At 39.5% G+C, this 19788-nt stretch overlaps 1 protein-coding gene across 1 annotated transcript in view; it reads right to left on the minus strand.

Moving 5' to 3' along the window:
- The window catches only part of LOC103665144, a gene marked incomplete at its 5' end in the record, with an annotated part of 295474 nt that overhangs the window by 112849 nt on the left and 162837 nt on the right, over nt 1-19788 (minus strand). Inside the window, one exon of the mRNA XM_008693048.2 lies at nt 19083-19182. Within this exon, the coding sequence (XP_008691270.2) occupies nt 19083-19182 (100 nt within the window). The remainder of the gene's footprint in view (nt 1-19082; nt 19183-19788) is intronic.

Raw genomic sequence — 19788 nt, forward strand, 5'->3', positions numbered from 1 at the left:
GCATGATATAACTAGCCTTTTACATCCCGAAGGGTGAAAGGATAGATCCTCCATGTACATAACATACATCAATATAAACCAAACACTGTAAGAGGCATCAGTGAGTCACTTTGTTCCTTTGACCTATAGCAAGTAAATTACTCATTTTGCTATCGTTTTGCTCTCTGTAGACATGCATTATTTCCAGTTTCTCAGCTTATGCGAGTTTCGTTGAGCCCAAGAAGACATAGCAAGGGGCTGTATACCTCCATTGACTTGGGGAAACCCCAGTGAACAGAGTAATTCAGGTATGGGGCACCACAGATAATATTGGGTATTGTCTTTAGATTTTGAGAAAGGTCTACATTCTTTCTCACTGTTTTAAATTATAGAATCATCTTATGACTTTATTCTCCTTGGATAACCATTTTTGAAATTTCTCCATATAACAGCTTTTGTGAATCTTCTTTGATTACTCCTAATAATACCGTTTTCTGTCTTTTACTTTACATAATGTCTACATATTGAGAAATATTGCGTTGTTTACTAATTCATTCATTTAATAAATATTTACTGAATGCATACTCTGAGTCAGGCACCACTGTTGAAACTAAGGGTAGAGAAATAAAATCTCGTGGAGTGCCCCAAACAACATTTGGACTTAACTCCCCTAACTTTTAGTTACTACATCTGCAAGATGTCGTTACCCATAATAATGGATTTAGTAACCCTGTGTAAGCTGTTTGCGTGCCTTGCTGGTACAGGCTGGGTCTGATACATTTCTCTATCTCTAGCACCCAATCCATGGTCAGTGTTCATAAGCAAGTGTGTACTGCTTCCATACATGAAAAAATGAATAAATGATCTTCCTTTTGGTTCTTTGGTTCCTCCGAAAGCAAAGTCCCAGACTCCCTCAGTCTGTCATATTCCACTGGACCCTAGTTCCTGGTTATCCTCTGACTTCTAAAGCTAAATCAGTATTGGTGCGCAAGATGTTGTTACCCATAATAATGGATTTCGTAACCCTGTGTAAGCTGTTTGCATGCCTTGCTGGTACAGGCTGGGTCTGATACATTTCTCTATCCCTAGCACCCAATCCATGGTCAGTGTTCATAAGCAAGTGTGTACTGCTTCCATACCTGAAAAAATGAATAAATGATCTTCCTTTTGGTGCTTTGGTTCCTCCGAAAGCAAAGTCCCAGACTCCCTCAGTCTGTCATATTCCACTGGACCCTAGTTCCTGGTTATCCTCTGACTTCTAAAGCTAAATCAGTATTGGTGCAGACTTGGGTCCCATCTCATAAGGTTAGCATGGTATACTGAAGACTTAATGTGATGTTTTCTGTTTCTTTGCTTGTTTGTTTTCCTGCACTACCCCAAACTAATATTACACCCAAAGCTCAAAATATCATCATAAAAATTAAATACTGTTCTCCCACTTTTTCTTTTCCCCATTAGATAGTCAGCCCCCACTAATACCTCTAAGGCAATCCTCCAGACAAACTCTGATGGTTGTGCTGAACTACACGAGCAAACGGGCTCAGAGATGGGCTGATATGTTCCTAGCAGAGCCACATCATTATGAGCTGGCAGGAAGTTCGGTCAGACATGGCCAACACCTGGAAAAATCACACAGGCATCCAAATACTGCCATCCGTGGCAGAAAACCAAAGACTGGAACTGAATTTCCTCCATACTACCCACTCCAACAATGAACAGTTGGATAAGGAGGGAGATGGGCTGATATATTCCTAGCAGAGCCACATCATTATGAGCTGGCAGAAAGTTCAGTCAGACATGGCCAACACCTGGAAAAATCACACAGGCATCCAAATACTGCCATCCGTGGCAGAAAACCAAAGACTGGAACTGAATTTCCTCCATACTACCCACTCCAACAATGAACAGTTGGATAAGGAGACAGCAGTTCTCATTTAGCTTGTGAGTGCATCATTGGGAAGCTTGTCATTCAGGACATGGCAACGATGTAGTATCAAGATAAAGATGAAAATTCATGTCTCCAGAGCCGTGATATCTACACAATTACCTTAATGTGTCCCAGATTTGAAGCCATCATTGATGTCCCCAGAATGGACGAAGAGCCAATTTTACAACTTTTATGATAATCTACAGAGGGTAAAAGGACAGAGAGTGATAGAATGAAATACCTCAACTCCAGCAAATACTTACTGGGCCATTCCATGTGCCAGTTGTTCTCCAGAATACTGGGCATAAACACATGACAATTCACAGTCTCTGCCTTCAAGGAAATTGTAATGTAGAAGGGGACTTCCATAGAAAGGACAGGAGAAAGGGCATTTACAAACTCTGAGGTTAAGAAACCTATGTGAGAATCACAACCTGACTCAATTGTTTATTTCATAAGACAAATTATTTAAATGGCCAAGATTCAGTTTCTTGGTCTATGTAATAAACAAGAGACATACTCCTCAGTAGATAGAAAAGGGAAAACCAGTTTGCTATGTCAATTTAAGATAAACAGAGTTTAGTGAACTCTAAACGAATTGATATGTTAATGTGAATAGTAAATTATAACCCTAGAAGAAAAGTTGAGAGAATATCCTTATGATCTAGGGTGAAGAAGAACACTCTTTAAAGCATAACTGAAAAAAAAAAAAAAAAGCACAGATCATAAGGTTAAAAAAGTGATGGATTAGGAAATTATGATGAAGGATTTCAATTTAGCAAGGACCAGCAGAAAAAAATGAACAGACAGATAACTGATTGCGAAAAGGTATTTGCAAAACATAACGCCATGGAGGCACATGTACCTAGAATTTACTAGAATGTTCCACAAGTTAATAAGAAAAATACAGAGAACTCAGTAGAAAATGGACAAAGTATGTGAACAAGGTATTCACAAAAGGAGAAACCAAGATGGCAGTATGTGAAGTAAATATTCAAACTCTTTTGTAACTAGAAAAAAAGAAAATTTAAACAACAAGCTACCACTTGAAATTGATCATAATGGCAAAAATTAGAAGATTGGATAATGTCATTTGCAGAAGGATATGATGGAAAAACAGGGTCCTCATCCTCTCTTAGTGGATACAGAACTTGTGGGTACAAGTGCAATTGTACACTGTGAGCCAGTAATATGGCCCTAGGCTTATTTCTCAGAAAAATTGCAAATGGGACCAGCATGGCACACATTTACTTCAATATTATTGCTGATAAGTGGGATTGGAGAGTAGTCTCAAAAAAAAAAAAAAAAAAAGGATGCATCATATGAAATGGAACACAGCTACTAGATTCTGTTAGAATGCATGGATTACCATAGCTATTAGTATATGGTACACACCAACGTGAAGAGACCTGAAAGACATAGGGCTGAGTAATAGACAAGAGAAATAGAGAATCTATAACAATACCTTTTAAACAAACCCCCACAGAGCAACAATACATTCTTTATAATGATACACAACCTTCAAAACACACACCAAACACATTCTGATGGTTAACCCCTCATAAAACAACCATTTTAGTCATCTTTGTATCTACAGAACCGAGCACCACAGTTGGTAGCCATTAAATGTTTTCTGAGTAAATCAATAATTCAATGCAGAGAACGAAGTAGGGGACATTGAAAGAGATTCCAAACCCTCGGATAGGTACACCCAGTAGAGATCATTTGAAAAACAAATGATCTAGTTTTCAGATGAGGAAACAGACCTGGTTGATGGAGAATGTCAGTGAGTTCAAGATGGTGCCTTATGGCTTCTGAAGTACCGCTCATGAGCTAGCAGGAGATATAGGTCTAGAACACAGGAGGTATTGAGATTTGGGTCTCACCTGTCAATAGATGATAGTTTTACAGGTAAAAGTTAGAGAAATAAAGTAGCAGGTAGAGGGGCAATGGACTCAAGTGGTACAGACATATGATGAAAATAGTAAAGATGGGGCAGGATGAAGTGTGGGTGATAGGAAATGAGAAATGGTCAGTAGAAAGGGAAGAATTATTTAACCGTACTTGTGGAGGGAGGGGTGAGGTGGAACAGTATGAGACGGATATGGTAGCAAGTGAGTTATTAGGAGAGTAGGAGAGGCTAAATTGAATCTCAATTTGGGGCAACCCCCCCCCATAAGCCAAGCTATTTATTTCAAACCCCTTGTCCTATTATTTGCTTTAACTCTTGAGAAGCTGCTTTAAAATTAATATATTTAGAGGGAGAAAGAGAGAGTGGGGAGAGGAGAGCAGAAAGGTCAGAAATCAAATTAAAAATAAGAATAAAAATCTCTATTCCCAAATCTTTAAAATTGATATATTTAGAGGGAGAAAGAGAGAGAGTGGGGAGAGGAGAGCAGAAAGGTCAGAAATCAAATTAAAAATAAGAATAAAAATCTCTATTCCCAAATCCATAAACTGACTTATCTAGAGGAGCCTGCTGAGGACTGTTAAATCCCCAAACAACTTTAATTTAAAATATCCTGAGAACTGCTGTTCTCAAGTTATTCCCTTGATTCCAATCTGCTATCAGCCAGAATCAGAAAGGTACCCAAGATAAGAATAAATTTAAGATTTACTATTATTGAACCCAATTCTCCTGTTCTAGATCCACAGGGTGCAACAAATGTTTCTCCCAAAGTGGTAAAAAGAAGGAAAAAAAAAAAAAGAATACGAAAAAAAGCAACTCTTCCATAGTGCTCTTGTAGGAAAGACCACATTTCTAAAAGCCTCATTGTGATTCATGGCTTTTCTCCTAGGCAGGTTTATGCCACATGACTCACTGGCCATGTCAAAGAACTGTGCCTACCTGACATTTGGAATTCCTGTCTGCTAAAGAGTTTTAACGTATTATCTGCTAGATTGAAGGGTTTTATTAAAGCGGTTGGGTTTTTTTGTTTGTTTGTTTGTTTTTCATTTGTAGTTGGAGGCAGCACGGCATGGTGATTCAGGTTTGGAGTTCATACTGTCTGGGTGTGAATCCCAGCTCCACCACTTGTCACCTATATGACTGTGCCAATATTGACTAATCTCTCTGTGCCTCAGTTTCCTCCTCTGTAAAATGGGGATAATAATATTACCTACCTCATAGAGTTGTTGAAGACTTAAGAAATGATACAAAGCAGTTAGACTAGTGCCCACATAGAGAGAACACTGACTAAAAGTTAGTTATTACTGACATCAAAGGGAAGGCATGAAGAAATTCATGTTAAAAAAGATCCTTCATTCAAGACAGTTCCTAGAATGCAGAATTGAATGGAGTTTCTGGAAGTCAAAAGATTAGAAGAGAGAATATCACAATAATTTAGCCATAAAAAATGAAATGAAGAAGGGATGTTTGCTCCAGATGTTACAAGGAAAGGATATAGAGTATTTAGGAACTGATATGAGGTGTCAGGTGGGGGTGCCCATTGCTACCTCAAATTCAAAACAGTGTGCTAGGGAGAATGATAATTGAATGACAAAACTATGGTGGTCAGGAGGACAAGGAAAAGAACTTTATTTTCATTTTGTGAATGGGTTGATGTCAGGACGTCCTTTCATAACAGAAAAACAGAAAAGTGAATCCCCCCAAATTCATGTGCACTGCTGCATTTATAGAATTGTCTGGACTATCACCAAATAATGGAAAAATATGGAGAAGCACACATACCAGTCCTGTTGACACAAGAAAAGTATGCCAATAATTGTTTTAAAACTAATGTCAGATTTATAATGGGCTTGGAAGACCAACTTCTTCCCCAAATTCCAGCCCACATTTTGTACAGGGAAGTGAGAAAGATGGCCTTCCTGAGAATGTTTCTGAGTATAAGGTAAACAGAAGCTGTAAGGTTCCATCTGGGTTTTGATATAGCTAAAAAGTGGACATCAGTGGGAGGCTGGCCCTCTGACGGGCTACATTGCTTGAGCACTGAGAACTCCTGCATTTAAATTGAAAAGAAAAGCTGTCTCTGGGAACTGCTATTGTCGTGTCCCATAGAGCAAACTACTAGCATCCTTGAGGTGACAATGCTAGGAAAATGTTTCTTCTCTTTAATGCAAACATAAATTGAGTTGTTTCTGAGCATTTTGAGTTGCTTTGAGATGAATGTATGTGTTTTGTGTTTTATATGACAGCTCCCTGCTAAATATCAGGAACAACAGGGGACAAAGCTGTCTTTCAAGCTGACAGAGTCCAAGAAGAGGAATGTACACGGAAAGGTCAAAGCCCACACCAGACTCTTGTTTAATTCCATACCTATTAATGTCATCCTTGGGAAACTTGCTGCTGACATCTTGGGGAGCCCCAGGATTAGCCAAGTGGAGAGAGAAGACTGATTATATGGCAAAACCCTGTATCGAGAGAGTGGAGTTTCATAAAGGAGACTGGAAATAGACACAGTAAAAGTTGACGGTGGAAACTGTCTCAGAAATAAGAAGGAAGGACAGCTCTTATGACCAAGGTCAATTTTAGGAAGTAAGCAATATCCATCAAGGAATATCGTGGAAATGGTTAAGCTTTTAACTGATTCTCCTCTATTGCAGTCTCTTTAGTTACACCAACCTTATAGTGACTCAATTATATTCATAAGCTACTGTGATTGCATTAGGGATGCAATTATGAAAAACCAGTAAAGAGAAGAAGGATGTGGCCTGAACCAATCATTCATCCACAGAGGCCAGCAGAGAAGTAGTTCAATGTAGGAAGATACTAATCCCAAAGGTCCAGGTTGTGATGAGCTTGAGCAGAATGATTGAGTTCCTCGAGAAGCTGGAAAGTTCTAAGAGGAGCATGACTGTCTTGGAAATGTATTGCCATAGATGATAACTCTGGAACAAGAGTGAAATGACTGCCTTTCCCCCAAATATACCAGAGGGAGATGGCTTCTGAGTATCTATGTTAGGTGAAAAAAAGACTAACAGTTGATGAATATAAGAATATGACTCTCATATATATCCAGTATTTCTCTCTTACTGCAACATACACATGGATATTGTTGAATTATACATTCTGGGGTCTTTGGGATTTTCCCAATTTAGAAATACTTCCACAGAAAATTATATCACTTCTCCATTTGTATTGTGGACATTATTATTTTTTTAAAGATTTATTTATTTATTTGAGGGAGCGAGAGAGCACGCATGCTCACACACATGTGTGAGCACCGGAAGGGGCACAGGAAGAGGAAGAGAATCTCAAGCAGACTCCTCGAGGGGTTCAGACCCAAGGTGGGTTACCATCTTATGACCCTGAGATCATGAGCTAAGTTGAAATTAAGAGTCAGACACTTAATTGACTGAGCCACCCAGGCACCGCTGTAATGTGAATATTATATTAACAACTTCATCCTGATGTGGTGAGGTTTAAATAAGATCACCTATTAGGCAAAGATAAAGCAATCTGAATAGGCTCACTCATCACTGGCTGAGACTCACACCCGTACTTCAGTCCTATCACAAGTGATTCTCAGTTTCTCAAGAGACTTACAAGTACCTAGCAGATGCGGACCTTTAGAGTTGCCCACTGTATTAACTCATGTAGACCACCTCAGACTGTGGTAGCAACTTCCACATCTCGTTGACTTCATGCAACCGGAGTTTATTTATTCATGAAAGGTTTGCTACAGGAGGATGCTTCAGTGTGGTTTTCTTCCATGTGAAAACTCTGTGATCCAGACTGTTTTGATCTACTCATCCTGTCATCTCCACAAAAGGCCCCCCAATAACCACCATGCAGGGCAGAGGAGGGGTTGGGTCTCACACTAACAATTCAGTGATCGGTGCAGCAATGACATACACGCTTTCTGCTCCTAACCGGTTAGTCAGAATAATTCAAAGGAACTTGCTCAACTACAGGGAAACCAGAGAATGTAGTCTTCTGTGCACCTGGAATAAGAGAGCTAAGTATCAGAGAGCAGAGTAATGTCTACCAAATCCACAAGTAGACTAAGCCATAATAATGTTTTAGTCCATGAATGAAAAGTGTATACTCTGTATATACTTTGGGCTCCTAAGAGATGTAAACTACATCTATACCCATCCTTGAGTTCTTCCAAAGCACTTATGTAAAGCTCTTTTCACTTAGTGGTAAGTTTCTCATCACTATCAGGGATGACTAACCAGGAAGATGGGAAGGGATATTGAAACTAAGATGTGATAATCTGATAAATAATTGATCTAAATGATATCTAACAAATCTTTAAATCCTGAGATAGAGAGACGCAAAGGCAAATAGATGATAGATAGATAGATAGATAGATAGATAGATAGATAGATGATAGATAATAGATAGATAGAAAGTAAATAAACAGAGCAATAAGTAGATTGGCTTTTGACTTGAGGTTTTAATGAATCAAATGGGTACTAATAACTTAAAAAATAGGGACATGGAATTTACTCAATATTAGGAAAGAGTTTTTAATTGTCAAAATGTCCAAAATTAATTGAATGGCCTTAAAATATAGTAAGTGGCCCGTCCCTGAAAATATCAGCATATATTTTATAACAGTCAGCAGAAAGCTGCCAACAAGCATCAAATTTTAGGTAAGGAGGGCTACAGCAGAAAGATGAGGTAAAAAGATGGAACATAATATTAGGAGTCCTTGCAATATTCCTGCAAAATCCCTGTAAAACATCATATAAAGAGAGACAAACAAAAAAAAAACAAAAACCTTAAAATATTAAATAGCCTGATTATTATCATTATTTCTTCCATGTTATGTTAGAATTCAGTTGTTAAGGTAGAAAGAAGTTTCAGGTGGATATACATTTGTATCTTTAAGGTGAGAGTAGACTATAGCTGGTGTCACTTTTTTTCTCCTCCTAGGAATTTTCTCTGGACTCTGCATCTTTTCAACAAGACACACTAGGTCAACAGACTGCTGATATATATTTCAAAATTTTTTATATGCCATCAGCATATTTAGGACCCTTGAGTTCTTGTTCATTTTTGGAGAGGTAAGAGTATAACTCCTGTACTAAGAACGCCAATTGAATTAATGATTCTGAAATCATATAAGCTATTGCCATATTACAATTTGAGTGAGACAAAATCCAAGGCAGTTTAGGTAACATAAAATACTGAATAATCATGAAAATTAGTGGATTGTGAAATGAATGACCACCTACCGTCACCGATGAAGCTGGCCCAAGATTCTCCAGTTTATTAAAGAAGGCATAAAGTATATGAGAGTGAGAGAATTTACAATGCCTGAAGCTCAGAATACACCCACTCAATTGTTTTCTTAATGCTGCTTGCAAATGATTACAACAGAACATGATCTATTTTACCGGTCATTTGAGTTTTTGCATCAAATAAATTCCTACATTGCTTCATGCCCAGTTTTGTGCTTCCATCATTTAAATCAAGGAGTTTGAATTTGGACTGACTCATAATCCGAAGCTCCTGGATATTTAAATCTTATCACTGATGTCATGTTAGGTTTCCAGACAGTTGGCTAAATTAATTCTACTCACCTCATTCTCCACCTTCCCAAATGAATCAGGGTGGTCTCCATGGAGAAGAATCTCTTGCACCATACTGTGCCCATTTTCCAAATTGTACTAAACTAAAAAGCAACTAGTTACACACTATGCTTTGGTAGATCCCAGGCAATAGGAAGGGATTCTAATACTATGTGTCCACAATTTAGGGCACCATGTAAACCTGATAAATAGTAAATGAAAGAAAGAACACCTGCTCTTCAATGTATCAGAACCACATTCAAGCAGGTTCATTGTCTCAGTAAGATTGCTTTCAGCCATGAACAACAGAATGTTCATCCAAGAGTATTGAGCAGTAAGCGCATTTAATTACCTCATCTAAAAATCTTGCAACAGGTAAAAGAAGGTCATAAGCAATGGCTCAAAATAACAGGGTGCTGGATTGGTTTCTCTCCCATTTCTGCCTCATGCTGCAAAATGTCTCCAGAAACTTGCAGCATCACATCCATACAGCAACAGCCCCAGTGCGAAGAAATGAGAGAGTGGCAAAAAGGGGTTCCCTTTCTTACTTGCTTCTCTCTTCAGTGGAAGGAGGCCCAAGCTGCAATCTTCTTACCTCTCAATGGCCAGAAGTGGGTCCATGACCACCCATAGTGCATGATAGATTAGGCAAGTGTCTACCATTTTCAGTCTTTGGAGACAGCATCACCAGTTAGAAAGACAGGCAAGAGGACTGGCTGCTGGGTGCAACCAAGAGTGTCCACCACAACACGTAACTCTGGTTTTATATGAAGGGAAGCTAGAAAGGTCAAAGCCTTAAAGTGCCCTAGTAGATGTCAATGGTAAGTAAATTTTGTTTTGCTCTTTTACTTAAGTAGATATAGATGAAGAAAAAGGTGATATGGTATTTATCAGTCTAGGAATCTAGTGAACTATGGAGTCCAGGAAATAAGACCATTTATTGAAGCTTTTATATATATTTTATTATATATATATATATATTATAATGTATAAAATATTTTAAATGAACAGGGAGAAATCCTGTTAGTGAGTAGCCTTTAGCTTTTAAAATGAGTTCACTTAGCATCAACAGCACTATAAGAAGTAGATGGGAAACTTAAAATCAAAAGAAAACACTATCCATAGAAATATAACTAAAATCAATCTGTGGAAGAAACATTGGGTACAGGCAGAAGAGGGGCCAGAGGGGTAAAGGATGGTTCATCGTCCATTATTCAGGCGTAAAGAACTGAAAAGTCTTCTGAGAGGAAGAAGAGAGCATAGTCAGCATAGTCGGCTGCTGGGAACCACCCGTGGATGTGAACGTGGGTCTTCTCAGCCTCAGGCCCATACTTAGGAAAGAAGCAGACACAACTATCAACTAAAAGGCAAACTGGATTGGAACCTTCCATATGTGGTGCTTCATTTTATTGCTAATAGGGAAGCAGTCGCCTAGTACTACAAAGAGCCACAGCCTACCCTACCACCTTCCTAGATGCGCAGACAGATGAGAACATCAGGAGCACGCCCCCACGATTCCAGCCCCTTGGGGTTCATGCTCTGTACAATCCCACCCTGGAGTGCGGAAGACACCGAGGACTAGCTTCTAGCCAATAGAAAATGACAAAGGTGAAGGGATTTTGCAGAAGTAATTAGATCTGAGGTAGGTGACACTGAGTTAATCAAATCCTTATTTCTGGGAGGTCCTGATATATTCAGGTAAAAGCCTTAATGGTTTTCCCTGTGATGAAAGACTCCCCTTGTGGGCTTAGAAGCCCCCACTGCATGGACCTCCAGGCATCCTCTAGGAACTGTGGACAACTGTGGGCCATAAAAAGCCAAGGCTCTCCTCATACAGCCACACGGAAATAAATTCTGCCAACAATCTGAATGAACATGAAGGGAATTTTTCCCTTGTTAAGCCCCCTGTAAGACTTACACCAGGTCCTGTTTGCTCAAACCAAAAGAAATCCAAAGAGCGTGTTTACTTTTACGAAAAAAAAAGGCAAAAATTGAAAATAACATTCAGTGTTTGTTTTGCAGGGAGCCATTATGGAGGCAGGGCCACCCCAAAGCAGCAAGAGGGGTGCCACCAAGCTCTTTCCCCAGGAACTACACTCAGCATCTCAGCATCAAGCCCCCTGTAGCTTTGAACCTTGGCTGTGAGCATCTGTGCTTTATCTCAACTTATTTTGTGCATCCCATAGCAAGATGTGCCCCAAAGTATCAGAAAATCCTAAGAGAAGTAATTTTGGGCATTTGGGAATGCTCAAAAATGTGTTCATATAAATTAGTGGCATTTGCATTTTCGATGTGTGCCATTTCGACTTAACAAAAGGTTTCAGAGGAACACCGACGTCAGGATAGCAGGAAAAACCTGTAACTATTTTCACAGAAACTGAGGAGCAAAGAGTTTGAGAAACTTGTCTAGGTTTACTTAACTAGTAATTTATAAGGTTAATTTTCTTGAGTTTATTATGGCCTCAGAACTATATTCCTAGCCATTAAGATTTATACCTTCTCAGTAGGAATAGATGGTCATGCTTTAGCCACACCTCGAAAGATAAAGACATCAGTCAGTAAGCACCTAATTGTATGTGGATCATTGATAAATTACCATCAGGAATGTACCACCACAGGGATTTGGCTCTGCTGGGTTATTCTAGAACCGACTTAGTTAGCAACCCCCTTCTCTGTGGCATTTTTTCTTCACCCCACATTCACCCAACTCTGTGGGACATGCCAGTAAACTATAACTTAACAGTAAAAGCAGGAAAATGCACAAAGCGAAATCTACACATGACATGGAGGCTAGCCAGGAAGTACGATAGTAGAAACATGTTAAAGGAGAGGTCATAGCGGAAAGAGAACAGAATAGGGATACGTGCAGACCAGCTAGTTGGGTGCTGGTAAATAAACCATCTGAGTGCTCTGGACTTCCCTTATATAATCCATAAAATGGGGTGAATAATATTATCTCAAGGCTGTCTTGAGCACCAAGTTTTTAAAAGTACAGGAATAAGATTAAGGGATTTGTAAACCGTAAAATTCTGCAAAAATGGATGTGGTTAGCCTATTCGAAGCTCACTCGAGCCCATAACATTACTTTCAGTGTCTTGTGCAGGATAATTCTGATGGGATAAAAGTCAGAGACCTCCAAGAAAGATTCCGGTAAAAATTTCATATATAAAATTGCCTTGACCAATAAAGAAATAATACTACTCTACTATCAAGATGTGAAATGTTTTATTCTGGTCATAGTACAGATACAATATCAAAAACAGATGTTTGGAGTTGGTTCTTTGGGACAACTCTGCCATTTTTTGACTTGTTAGGTCTCATAGGTATGTTTAAATGGTGAAAAGAACAATTATATCTTGAGGTTACTGTAACTACCCTTTCTATTTGCTGAGATTGCATGTGTGTATCCATTTAACCCCTAGAAAGGGCGTTTGTATGACATAAACAACAAGTCATTTCTCAGGAATGAGGCAGACCATATGTGAAGGTGTTTTGGAAAAGCACAATAGGGAATACGTCAATCAAAGTAGCATCTGCATTTTATTTCAACGTCAAATCACATGTGTGTTATAAAAAAGGAAAGTGTATCACTTTTATTAAAGAATAACTTTCCTGTTGTGATGTTTATCGTTAACTCATACCTTCCCCAAGAAACAAACTCAAGTCAGCCACATAAACGACCGGCTGAGAACACTCTGTGTGGCCAGCCACATGGGCTTTTTACACACATTGAGGCATTTGCCCACTCCCCAACCCCATGGCAGAAGAAAACTGACATTAATCCATTATATGCATTTTCCCAAGAATTAGCACCTTCTATTCAAAGAACTGATGAATATCACAGCTTGAAATTGATAAAAACAGGAAACTACAAAATGACTAGCAGAGTTCTAGGGAGAATATGTTTTTTATAATTGGGACTGGATTAAGACTGAAAGGAAGTGGGTTCTAGTCCCATTTCCATTATTAGCTGTATGACCTAAGGCAAGTCACTTAACGTCTATAGGTCTCCGCGTTATACTTGTATAAACAGATAGGGCTGAACCAAATAATCCCCAAGTCCCCGTAATGCTCTAAAAGTATGTGATTCTCTGGTCGCTTACCCACCTAGTCGTATTTAAATAGTAATGGAAACATTTTCAGATTGCCTTGTTACTGAACCTCTCCCCAGTCAGGAGTCAGGTATGTCTGAAAACTATGCTAACTTCCTTCAACCACTGCCTTGAAACAGTCCCAGCACTACTTCCAGAGGAACTTCACACATAATCTGTTTTACTTCTGTGAAGAAGTCACTGTGCCGAGATTAAGGTACTGCATTAGGACCCAGGGAATCCAATTCACTCCATAGGCAATGAGATTCTACGGCTCTGTTTACACAGGCAAATGAGTGGTTATTTACGTAATTAACAGAATGCACATTGTAAACTTTCTCAATGAAATCTTTCCCTCATAGGAAAATAAATTTTTAAAAATCTCCCAGGGGCGCCTGTGTGCTTCAGTCGGTGACTCAGTCAGTTAAGCACCCAACTCTTGAGATTCTTGATGTGGGCTCAGGTCATGATCTCTGCATCCTGAGATGGAACCAGCCTCGTGCTCTGCGCTGGGCATGGAGCCTGCTTCAGATTCTTTCTCTCCCTCTCCTTCTGCCTCTCCTCCTCGTTCGGGCTCTCTCTCTCTCCCTCTGTCTCAAAATCAATCAATCAATTAATCAAGCAATAAGAAAAAATAAGAAAAAGATAAAACTCCCAGTCTACAACATAATTTTTTAACTGAACAGAAATGCATGTTCTCATGGATGCATATAATTGTATCCCAACACAGTCTCAATGTACTTGTAATTTCTAACATTCTCTCTTTCTTTTTCTAAAAAATATTTATGTATTTATTTTCAAGAGAGAGCACGAGCAGGAGGGGCAGAGGGAGAGGGAGACAATCTCAAGCAGACTTCCCACTGAGCATGGAGCCAGACATGCAGCTTGATCTCACCACCCCGAGATCATGACCTGAGCCGAAACCAAGAGTCAGACCTTAACCAACTGAGCCACCCAGGCCCCCCGGGAAATGCCAAAATTCTTATTTTCCTCTTATTTTCCGTGCATTAATTCAACAAATATTTATTAAAGGCTTGCAATTTGTCAATCATTGTGGCTACACGAGAAAGAACAGGAGAAACTTAATCTCTACCCCTATGAAATGTATAAAACTTCCTGTCTAATGGGAGAAAAGGACCACGGAACACCTATGGACCGTGTGCCGAGGGGCACAAAGAAAATAGGCAGGTGTTAGGGGAGCATAAAACAGAGCCAACCACTGTGAACCCAAATGAGTGATGCTGGAAATAAATCTTGTACTACAAAAGTACAGAGGGATGCCTTGGCTAGATCATGTTATCTCAAAGTATAAGCAGAAGAAAGTCATCCCATCACAGCAGCATTTGTCTCAAAGAAAAATATGTAAACTTCCTGCCGGTATAGACCTCGCAGCCCAGCAAAGACGAGTAAGATGCAAACCCACCGGAACATCCCCAACAACTCTCCCCTACGATCACCTGACATTCACGGCAGCAGGAAATCCGTGCTCGCTCTTTTACTCACGCAGAGACAAGCCAGCTGGATATCTTTCTGGTTGAGAAAAACGTAACCGTTTTACATTTTGGAAGCTTTAAAAAAAATTATTGGCAGCTACAAACAAGATAAACTTGCATTTGACTAGCTAAAGGTCCTATACAGTTTCTTTTAAAAATTGGAAGGTGGGATTGACTGAAGCCTTAACAATCTACCAAATTTACCCAAATCATCATGTTACAATGAGGCACAGGGGAAGGCTAGAAGGGGGTGAGATAGGCCATATAAGAAACAGAGAAAGAAAATGCGTACATTCAGACTTGCTACACCGAAGCAAATACTTCTCACGCAATGTCACATATGTATCTTTGAAGCTGGGTCGTACAGTATTCTGTGTTAAATGCATTTTATGGGGATTTGGAGAAGATTTAGGTAAAGGCTGCCCCAATAAATGAGTTACCACCTCTAATAAAACATCAAGGAAATTGTTCAGATTGTATCTCAGACCAGTTAGAACACAAGTTTATAGAGGTCTCAGCAACCCCCATATCCTCAATCCTGGTTTACAAAGAAATGTTTATAGTGGTTAATTATTCCATGTTACTTCTTTTTTTTAATGGTAGCAATTTCAAAGAAGGGAGAGATTGAAAGTAAATAAATAGGTATGACGACCGAGGGAGTTGGGAGAGAGAGAGAGAAGCTGACAGATCACTCATTCATCCTTTTTCTCACTCATTCAGTAAATATTTACTGGGATTGCCTATTATAAGCCAGGTATTCTAGAACCAGGGCCTGGAGACACAGGAGTGACCAGATAAAAGGAGTTCCTTCCTGCATACAGCTTCTGTTTAGTGAAAAACACAGAAATCAGTAAATAAATGAAATAACTATTAAAGATCAGTTAATTAATTTAAACTGGGGTAAGTAAAGAAGAAAACAAGGCGATGAGAAAGTAAATAATCAGAAGAGGGGTGGGTACCGCTTTATGTAGGGTAGTCAGGAAAAGCCTCTCTGGGAAGGTAAAGTTGATGCTGAGGCCTACAGTATGTGTTGTTAACCATACTAAGAACAGAGAGAACATTCCAGACACAGGAAGCATCAACTGTGAAGTCCCTGATGTGATAAAGAGCTTGGTGTGTTTGAAGACCAGAAAGGAAGACAGATGTGAGAAATGAGAAATCATGCCAGTGTGACCTTTGGCCTCGATTTTAACCTCTGGAAAAGACATTTTCCTCAAATTTTATTTTTATTAATGTTAATAAATCTACATGTTAGATTTTTATACATTATATTTCTTTTTTCTTTAAAGATTTTATTTATTTATTTGTCTGAGAAGACAGAGGGAGTGCGCTCACAAGCAAGGGGAAGCGGCAGGCAGAGGGAGAAGCAGACCCCCGCTGAGCAAGGAGCCTGATGTGGGACTCGATCCCAGGACCCTGGGACCATGACCTGAGCCAAAGGCAGACACTAAACTGATGGGGCCCCCAGGTGTCCCTGTACATTTTCTTTCAACTTCCACAAGAAACACAGCATCCAAGTACTGGTATTGTTATTCCAGTTTCACACAGGATAAAATCGCTTCTGAGAGATTAAGTAAATTATTTAAGGTTACAAGCAGTGGCAAAACTGGAATCCATCCTCAGGTTTATCCATAGCACCTACACCCCTTCATCTATGAATTTGTTGTTTTGTTCAAAAAATATTTGTGGAGCCCTATGCTAGGAGCTCTGTGCTCAGAAATAAATAAAGCAAAATGTGGTAGGTTATGCTTCTGAAGACGGGCACATGATATCTTTCATCCCAACATTCTGTTTTGCAATGCTGCCTTTCCACTCTCTCATCAAGAAGTAGAATCCATTCCTCCTCTGCCTCTGACCCTGTGACCTGCTTGGACCAATAAAATACAGTGGGAGTCACCATGTAACTTCAAAGGCTTGGCCTTGAGGTATCTGCAGTTTCCACCTTCTCAGCTTGGAAAGATGTTACTTGGACCCCAGACACCATGCTGAGAAGAAGCCCAACCATCAGCAGAGAGAGACCCATGTGGAAAAGTGAGGACTTCAGGTGAAAGCAGGATCCAAGATCCCAGACATATGGTCCCAATGGAAGTATTCAAGCCAGACCCCAGCCATTGGAGCCACCTCGCTGAAGCTTCAGACATGGTGGAGCACAGACAAGCCTTCCATGATGTGTGCCTGCCTGGATTCTCAACCCACAGAACCGTGAACAAATAGAATGGTTGGTATTTCAAGGCACTAAGCCTTTAGAGATTCATCATGCAGCAATAGATAACCAAAACATATAAGGAGCCCCAACCTGGTAAAGGAAGTAAGCAGAAAAATACCTTTCTAAAAAAAAAGATTTCATTTACCCATTTGAGGGAGAGAGCACCAGCAGGGGGAGGGGGAGAGGGACAAGTAGACTCCCCACTAAGCCCAATGTGGGACTCGATCCAAGGTCCCTGAGATCATGACCTGAGCTGAAGTCAGATGCTTAACCAACTGAGCGACCTAGGCACCCCAAGCATAAAAATATCTTAAAAATAATGTGAATGTCATCAGCGAACAACAGAGAAATATCTACATCAGTGTAGAGCAAGGGTGAAAAACTCTTTTGGTAAAGAGCTAGATTCTAGACTTTATGGGTCCTACTGCCTTTGCCTCAACTCCTTAATTCTGTTATTGTACAGAAAAGCAGTCAAAGACAATTTGTATCCAAACTCCTGTGCCTCAGTTTCAGTTATACATTTTTTTTTTTAACAAAAACAGATGGAGGGGCGCCTGGGTGGCACAGTCGTTAAGCGTCTGCCTTCGGCTCAGGGCGTGATCCCTGCGTTATGGGATCGAGCCCCATATCAGGCTCTTCCGCTATGAGCCTGCTTCTTCCTCTCCCACTCCCCCTGCTTGTGTTCCCTCTCTCACTGGCTGTCTCTATCTCTGTTGAATAAATAAATAAAATCTTTAAAAAAAAAAAAAAAAAAAAACAGATGGAGAACAGAATTTTGCCTGGGACCTGTACTTGCCAATCCCTAGTCTAGACTTAGAGCATTTCTTGTATAATACTTTTCCTTCTAGAAGAAGTATGCATATTTCTCATCTTCTGAGTTCCTTGGCTCCCTTTCCTGCATGATGTTTCGAAAGCACAGGCGTGCATCTCTTGATTGAGAGCATGACTCACTAGTTAGCCTGGAGACCACACTTCAATTGCTTCAGGAAAGCACTGGTGAAAAGTACTTAAACTTAGAAATTTAACTAAAAACCAGGAGAATTTGTTAAAACTGTGACTGGATAAATGAAATTTGAGCTGATACTATGTCTTCCCAATGGTGGTTCCAAGGTAGAAGAGTAAGAGAACATCTTTGGGACTAAGTCATGAGGTAGGTAATTGTCCACTGGGGAAACAATTCAGGGCAAGGATCTTGAGGTAGGCAGGAAGGCAGTGGTTTGGAATACTGACTTGGAATAGCTCCTTGGTCTCTTCTTTCCTGGGTTACCCCATGTGTCACACTGTAACTTACTAGTGTTCATTCCCCCCACTCTTGATGAACCCTACTATTGTAAAATCCTATAATCATTACCTCTAAGAAGCTCCATTGCTCACTCTTTTATGCATTTTTAAATATTTATTATATGTATGCTTGCAGAGACAGATATACCTTTATATACACCACCAGGTAAAGAGAGAAATAACTATCATCTGCTTGAATCTTAAGAGAACTAAAGTTTACAGCACATTTCCACCCAGCCAACCTCCCAATTCCATCTCCAGATGCTGCCCCCAACAAACTGTCACCACTTTCCCACTGCATTCCTCTCCCCAAGATTTGGCTCAAATTTTTCTGAGAGCCCTTCTCCCTTCTCAAGCAAACTTGGCCCTCGGCTTCTCCATGTGTGTATGTGGCACTTTCTGTTTTTTTTTAATAGCATTATCACATCACACTGATGTTCTTAAGCACCCATATATTTTATTGGACTATGAGCTTTCCCAAGTCAAGGTACATATCATATAGCCTGTAATAGACATGTGATCGATATTTGTTGAATAAATGAATAAAAGAATAGGATGAATAAAGACTTGTTTAATTCAATGAATTTAAATTTGAAAATAAAAAGGCAGGGTAAGTTACTCACCAAACTGAAAATCTGTGTTTCTCCAGTTCCTCCAAGTAAGACGCATCTGCATAATATTCCTCAATTTCTGTAGTTCTCCAAGCAGCCGATTTTTCCTTCACTGAGTGAGTGATCAGACTTTCTCCCTTATCCATGAAATTAAAGAAATAAAAAATATTTTGGCAGATATCAGATAGAAAGTTTACCTGGTTTCAGTGACATTCTCTCCAGAGTGATTTGTAGAATCATTGATCATATAGAAGCAGAGTTAGTCATGGATTTTGCATTGAAATTACTGCTTTACATTTCACATTTTCTCACTTAATCATCATGTCTCTACTGGCAGAGACTGTCATGTTCAATTTTGCATTACGTGAAACATTTTAATTCCAATGTTGTTGGAATTAAAAAAAAAAATAACCGTGGTCATGGTATTTGTATTCAGTCAGGACTATTGGTTGCAAGTAAAGAAAATGCAGCATAAACTAGTTTTCAGCAAAAAGGAATTTGAAGGAAAGTGTGAACAATCAGCCCATGGAGAAGCAGCTGTAGGACTCTTTCTCCTTCTCTGCTCTGTGTTTCAGCAGGCTACTTCATTTTAACCTTGCCACTAATAGTTTCTTAGTTCCATAGCCTGTGACTTTCAACAACATATTTAAACTCAGGACTATATAATGTCTATGGAGTTAATTTAGTAGAACTTCAGAGAATCATGTGACTCATGATG

The sequence above is a fragment of the Ursus maritimus genome, unplaced genomic scaffold (assembly GCF_017311325.1).
Source record: "Ursus maritimus isolate PB19 unplaced genomic scaffold, ASM1731132v1 scaffold_30, whole genome shotgun sequence".
NCBI lineage: Eukaryota > Metazoa > Chordata > Mammalia > Carnivora > Ursidae > Ursus > Ursus maritimus.